Raw genomic sequence first — 6,458 nt, 5'->3', positions numbered from 1 at the left:
AGCTACAATAATGAAGACAGTATGGTACTGGCACAAAAACAGAAATATAGATCAATGGAACAGGATAGAAAGCCCAGAGATAAACCCACGCACATATGGTCACCTTATCTTTGATAAAGGAGGCACGAATATACAGTGGAGTAAAGACAGCCTCTTCAATAAGTGGTGCTGGGAAAACTGGACAGCTACATGTAAAAGAATGAAATTAGAACACTCCCTAACACCATACACAAAAATAAACTCAAAGTGGATTAAAGACCTAAATGTAAGGCCAGACACTATCAAACTCTTAGAGGAAAACATAGGCAGAACACTCTATGACATAAATCACAGCAAGACCCTTTTTGACCCACTTCCTAGAGAAATGGAAATAAAAACAAAAATAAACAAATGGGACCTAATGAAACTTCAAAGCTTTTGCACAGCAAAGGAAACCATAAACAAGACGAAAAGACAACAATATTTGCAAATGAAGCAACTGACAAAGGATTAATCTCCAAGATTTACAAGCAGCTCATGCAGCTCAATATCAAAAAAACAAACAACCCAATCCAAAAATGGGCAGAAGACCTAAACAGACATTTCTCCAAAGAGGATATACAGATTGCCAACAAACACATGAAAGAATGCTCAACATCATTAATCATTAGAGAAATGCAAATCAAAACTCCAATGGGATATCATCTCACACCGGTCAGAATGGCCATCATCAAAAAATCTACAAACAATAATTGCTGGAGAGGGTGTGGAGAAAGGGAACCCTCTTGCACTGTTGGTGGGAATGTAAATTGATACAGCCACTATGGAGAACAGTATGGAGGTTCCTTAAAAAACTAAAAATAGAACTACCATACGACCCAGCAATCCCACTACTGGGCATATACCCTGAGAAAACCATAATTCAAAAAGAGTCATGTACCACAATGTTCATTGCAGCTCTATTTACAATAGCCAGGATATGGAAGCAACCTAAGTGTCCATCGACAGATGAATGGATAAAGAAGATGTGACACATATATACAATGGAATATTAATCAGCCATAAAAAGAAACGAAATTGAGTTATTTGTAGTGAGGTGGATGGACCTAGAGTCTGTCATATAGAGTGAAGTAAGTCAGAAAGAAAAAAACAAATACCATATGCTAACACATATATACGGAATCTAAGGGAAAAAAAAAAGTTCATGACGAACCTAGGGGCAAGACGGGAATAAAGACACAGATCTACTAGAGAATGGACTTGAGGATATGGGGAGGGGGAAGTGTAAGTTGTGACAAAGTGAGAGAGTGGCATGGACATATATACACTACCAAACATGAAATAGATAGCTAGTGGGAAGCAGCCGCATAACACAGGGAGATCAGCTGGGTGCTTTGTGACCACCTAGAGGGGTGGGATAGGGAGGGTGGGAGGGAGGGAGACGCAAGAGGGAAGAAATATAGGAACATATGTATATGTATAACTGATTCACTTTGCTATAAAGCAGAAACTAACACACCATTGTAAAGCAATTATACTCCAATAAAGATGTTAAAAAAAAAAGTAACAAGTTTTACACACACAAAGACTTGAATAAAGGGGATGATAATAATAGTAACTAGCATATCTTGAACACTGTATGCCAGACACTTGCTAAATGCTTAACATTCATTATCTCATTTATTCAGTCCTTATAAATAACTCTTCAAAGGGCATGTTATTCATCCCTATTTTACAGATGAATAAATTGATGTTCAGAGAGGCAAAGTAATCTGCCCAAAGTTTCACAGCATGTGGCAGAGTTAGCATTCTAATCTTTAACTTTGTAACTATGAAGTCTAAAGTAATAAGCATGATTCCAGGATTTGTTCAAATCATTTTCCTGCCTCACTGAAGATGGGGTCAGATAAAGTTTTTCCTTCTTAGGCAAACTGTGTCTTTTTGTTGTGGGTTTTTCCACGTGCTTAAAATATATTGCTTAGCAGCTCTGTCTACCTGGGCTGTAGGAAAGTTGTGGTAGCTTATAGATCAATGCTAACAGTTTGTAATGGGCAGATGGTAGCAGTTGTGTGTTGCAATCAAAATAAGGTTTCCTGGGCTTTAGCAAAAAGAAAACATCAATGCATGAGTGAAGTCTAATGAAAAGCCCTGGACTGGAATTCGGGCGCTTGAGTTATAAACCTAACTTAGTTACTTATATCCTAATGGACATTGAGCAAGTCACTTCAACCTTGCTTGAAATTCAGTTTCTATACATGTTCCATGTCTCTAAAGAGTTATTACCCTGAAAAATACAAAGAATAGACTAGACAGCTTTTTTCCCTTATGATCTTTGTTTGTCAATCACATAAAAGAACTTAGAAAGACTATGCTTTGCCTTCCACTCCAGTTATGTTTATTTCTAAGAAGCAGCTTGTTCTTTCCCTACATTTTCCTTTCAGCTGTTTCTGGGTATGCCCGGGGATGAGGTGGATTTTTTGCCTCACCTCTGCACAGAGTGAGGAGAACACGAGAGCCTTTTCATTTTAAAAATGTTTGGAAATATGTACAACTTTGATACAGTTTCCGGGTGCTCCAGACACCCATGGCCGCTTCATGTAAACCACTGACAATTGCTAGAGCACTCTGAGACTACGATATGATCATGATCCAACTGGGTAATTCAACCTAATGAGGGCAACAGACACGTCTCGGGCGAGAGGTGTGTCAATCACGGCGCTCCCTACTCTAAGGTATTCACAAGGAGACAGATCAACAGTTTTTTTTTATTCATCCTCCTCCTCCTCCTCCTCCTCCTCTTCTTCGTCCTCGTCTTCTTCATCTTCCTCTTCCACCTTTTTCCGGGCAACTTTAGCAGGACCCTTGGCGCCATCAAACTTCCCTTTAGACTTATAGTCTGCGACATCCTTCTCATATTTCTCCTTCAGCTTTGCTGCCTTGTTGATGTATGGCTGCTTCTCGCTGTCACTTAAGTTATTCCACATCTCGCCCAGCTTCTTTGCCACATCTCCAATAGAGATGCCAGGGTTTGTAGATTTGATCTTTGGGCGGAATTCAGAACAGAACAGGAAAAATCCAGACGGTGAGGTGAGGCAAAATTCAACCATTTCTGCACGTTGATGAGCTGACAGATGGAATATACCTGGGCATTTCTTTCTTCAATTCTCACCTCAGGGGAATACTTCTTGAGTTACACTTTTGGAAATGGAGATTTGGTGAATCTCAGGGCAGGCCAAATATTGAGCCAATGGTAGTTGGTAGTGCTCCAGAGCAAGGTAGGGATTTGGGGTCTGGCCCATTATGGATGTTTATTAGCTGACATCCGTTCAGCTGTCATTTCCTGATTGTTTCATTTTCATTCATTGACATTGTTGCTAGCCTTAATGCAGGGACCCATTACAAACTAGGTAAAGTCTCTGATGAAATGAATGGGAAAGCGTTTAGATCACGACTTTCAGAAATAAGAAATAATTCTTATTATTTATCATGTGTCTTAGAAAAGAAAAACAAGCTGACATATGTCAAACAAAATGAAAGGCTAGAGAACAGAAAGGCCTCCACAGCTGGCAATGAAGTAATGAGGTTGCTTCCTAAAGAAGAGGAAAAACTAACCCCTGAAGCTAATGGAGGAAGAGGTTAAAATTTTACATCCCCTAGTTCAAAGGATGGAAATCAATTTCTGTTTACACAAGAGAAACAGAAGAATCTATTTTTTCCAAGAACAACTCTCATTGCAAAAAAAGTTACTATAGGTGGAGATTTTCACAAAGAACTTCCATACAGAATAGATCAGGGATTCATGGATCACAGAATTATAGACATTGCATCTGGTCAAATCCACCTACTTCATTTCACACATAAGGACAATAATCCCCCAAAAGTGAAGGGGCTTGTCCTGAAGTGCACAGCCACTAAGTGAGAAAGTCAGGCCAAAAATCCCAAGTGATTTCTAGTTTAGTCTTCTTTCCACTTTACCTTAATGCTTTGTTTTCCCTACTGAAAGGCATGGAAAGAGGAAGGGGGAATTATAATTTCCCTTGTAGATCCTCATATGTCTGGTTTTATTCCTCTTAGAAAAAGTGATCCAATTCAAGTTCACCAAATTGCAAAGATGGTAAAGGGAGGTCACAAAAGATTCAATTGCTGAATGTGACTCATTTCATATGGAAGGTATATCTTACTCAGAGGACTGCCTGTCCTTGAAGGCAATCACTGTTGTGCTTTCTTGCTTTCACTGCTTTTCTTACTACCATAACATGAAATATTTAAGTACAGTGAATTTATATAAATGAGTAAATTAACTAGTTTCTTATATATATTTTTTGGCTTTGTTGGGTCTTCATTGCTGCGCACTGGCTTTTTCTAGTTGCGGCGAGCAGGGGCTACTCTTCACTGCAGTGTGCAGGCTCCTCAGGCTCCTCATTGTGGTGGCTTCTCTCGTTGCGGAGCACGGGCTCTAGGCGTGCGGGCTTCAGTAGTTGTGGCACGCGGGCTTAGTTGCTCCGCAGCATGTGGGATCTTCCCGGGCCAGGGATCGAACCATGTCTCCTGCATTGGCAGATGGATTCTTAACCACTGTGCCACCAGGGAAGTCCCTATAATTTTGTATACATTTTGCAAATATAAAATGTGAGATAGGGGTGATTTTTTCAGAGAAATCCTATTACAGTATTAGTAATTCTTGCATTCTTAAAGGTTGGACATGTGTTAAAATTATATATAAATTAATGTTTTGGCTAACATTTAATATGGTTCAGTTCATATACACTAATGTATACTCAAATAATTTATTACTATTTACCTTTATTATATTTCCTTTTGAATTCTTATTATTTTGTTAGATCCCCAAATAACAAAAGTGGATCAATGGTGCAAAACCTGTATATCAAAACATGAAGTAAAGGTAAAGATAGTGATATAAATGTTACAGCTCAGAACAATCACAAATGCAAATCATGGTTATATATATATATAAATATATATGTATATATAATTAGATTATATATTTGATAGTATATGATAGTAGCATATGACTTTGCAAGTGTGATGATGATTTTAATGAAATAGGCAAAAATGATGGGGTGGCTGGAGATGAATTTGCTCAATTGGCATACCTCAGCAGTTACCCATTACCACAAATTTCTTATATATAAGCTATCATTTCAGGGATATATAACCTATAATTTCAAGGATAAGATATCTGGCTTTCTTTTTATGTTGAACATAAAATGGCAGAATTGTATAAGAATATTCAGCTGTGATGAAAACAGCTTGATTACCAAGAGTTTGACTATTTTGGAACAATTGGTAATATTCTTTACTCATCAGAGAAAAAAATAAATGACATTTCTTTGGGCATATTACTGAAAGAAACCAGAGAATAGATTGACAATCCATTTATATCTATAAGTCAGTGTGAACATGCACCCATCCAACTTTTGCATATGATATGCTCATGAACTTAGCTATTGCCAAGTGCTGAAAGCATTCTTAAATGAGAAATATCTTTTTAATAATTTTGGGGTCTAAGTTAGACACGAATAATTACCAACATTTGATGGAGTCATGACACAATTATACTTCATAAGGAATAGAAGCAAGAAAGTTAAAACTTTTAAACTTCATAAAATTAAAGTCTAAGAAAAGATGACTCAATATAAAACCTGACCTATTGGTCAAGCTATAACTGAGCAGGCTACAGATGCATATGTGAAACTTTGCAAACAATAAATTAATTTTAAATATTATTATTTTATTTTTTTTATGATGCTATCTTTTTTTTTCAAATTTATTTATTTATTTATTTATTTATGGCTGTGTTGGGGCTTCATTTCTGTGCGAGGGCTTTCTCTAGTTGTGGCAAGCGGGGGCCACTCTTCATCGCAGTGCGCGGGCCTCTCTCACTATCGTGGCCTCTCTTGTTGCGGAGCACAGGCTCCAGACGCGCAGGCTCAGTAATTGTGGCTCACGGGCCCAGTTGCTCCGCGGCATGTGGGATCTTCCCAGACCAGGGCTCGAACCCGTGTCCTCTGCATTAGCAGGCAGATTCTCAACCACTGCGCCACCAGGGAAGCCCTTAAATATTATTTTTTAATTTTAAAATCATAATTACTTTTTACACTTAGCTAAAAGTGATAGTCCTGTGTGTAGCAGATGCCCTGCAACTGTTGACTATGCCTAAATTTCAGCAAACACAAGGATAGATAAATCTCTTATTCAAACTCACTGAGTTGATTCTTTTCTCTCACTCTTTCTAGGTCTATCTCAGTAAGTTTTACTTTATTTCTTTTGCCTCTTTCTGTTTCTTCCATGTTAAAATCCTGCTTCTCTTGAATCAGTCTTCCTGGATCCTTCCCCTTTTACTCTAAATTAGGACACCTTGAATCATCTAATGCCAATTTTCTATTCTAGTTTCAAACTTTCTTCAATTCAAACTTATATACTCTCTGTACATATGGGCATAACATCCTGTTGAACAT

At 38.0% G+C, this 6,458-nt stretch overlaps 1 protein-coding gene across 1 annotated transcript; it reads right to left on the bottom strand.

Moving 5' to 3' along the window:
* Positions 1 to 2,475: 2,475 nt before the first annotated feature.
* On the bottom strand, positions 2,476 to 3,086 carry LOC133081890 (high mobility group protein B3-like). The gene has a single exon (XM_061178213.1). It carries the CDS (start codon positions 3,084 to 3,086, stop codon positions 2,745 to 2,747), a length of 342 nt encoding a protein of 113 aa, XP_061034196.1. The 3' UTR covers positions 2,476 to 2,744.
* Between the last annotated feature and the right edge of the window lie 3,372 nt (positions 3,087 to 6,458).

The sequence above is a fragment of the Eubalaena glacialis genome, chromosome X, assembly GCF_028564815.1.
Source record: "Eubalaena glacialis isolate mEubGla1 chromosome X, mEubGla1.1.hap2.+ XY, whole genome shotgun sequence".
Taxonomy (NCBI): Eukaryota; Metazoa; Chordata; class Mammalia; order Artiodactyla; family Balaenidae; genus Eubalaena; species Eubalaena glacialis.
This window is presented reverse-complemented; position numbering and strand designations above follow the sequence as displayed.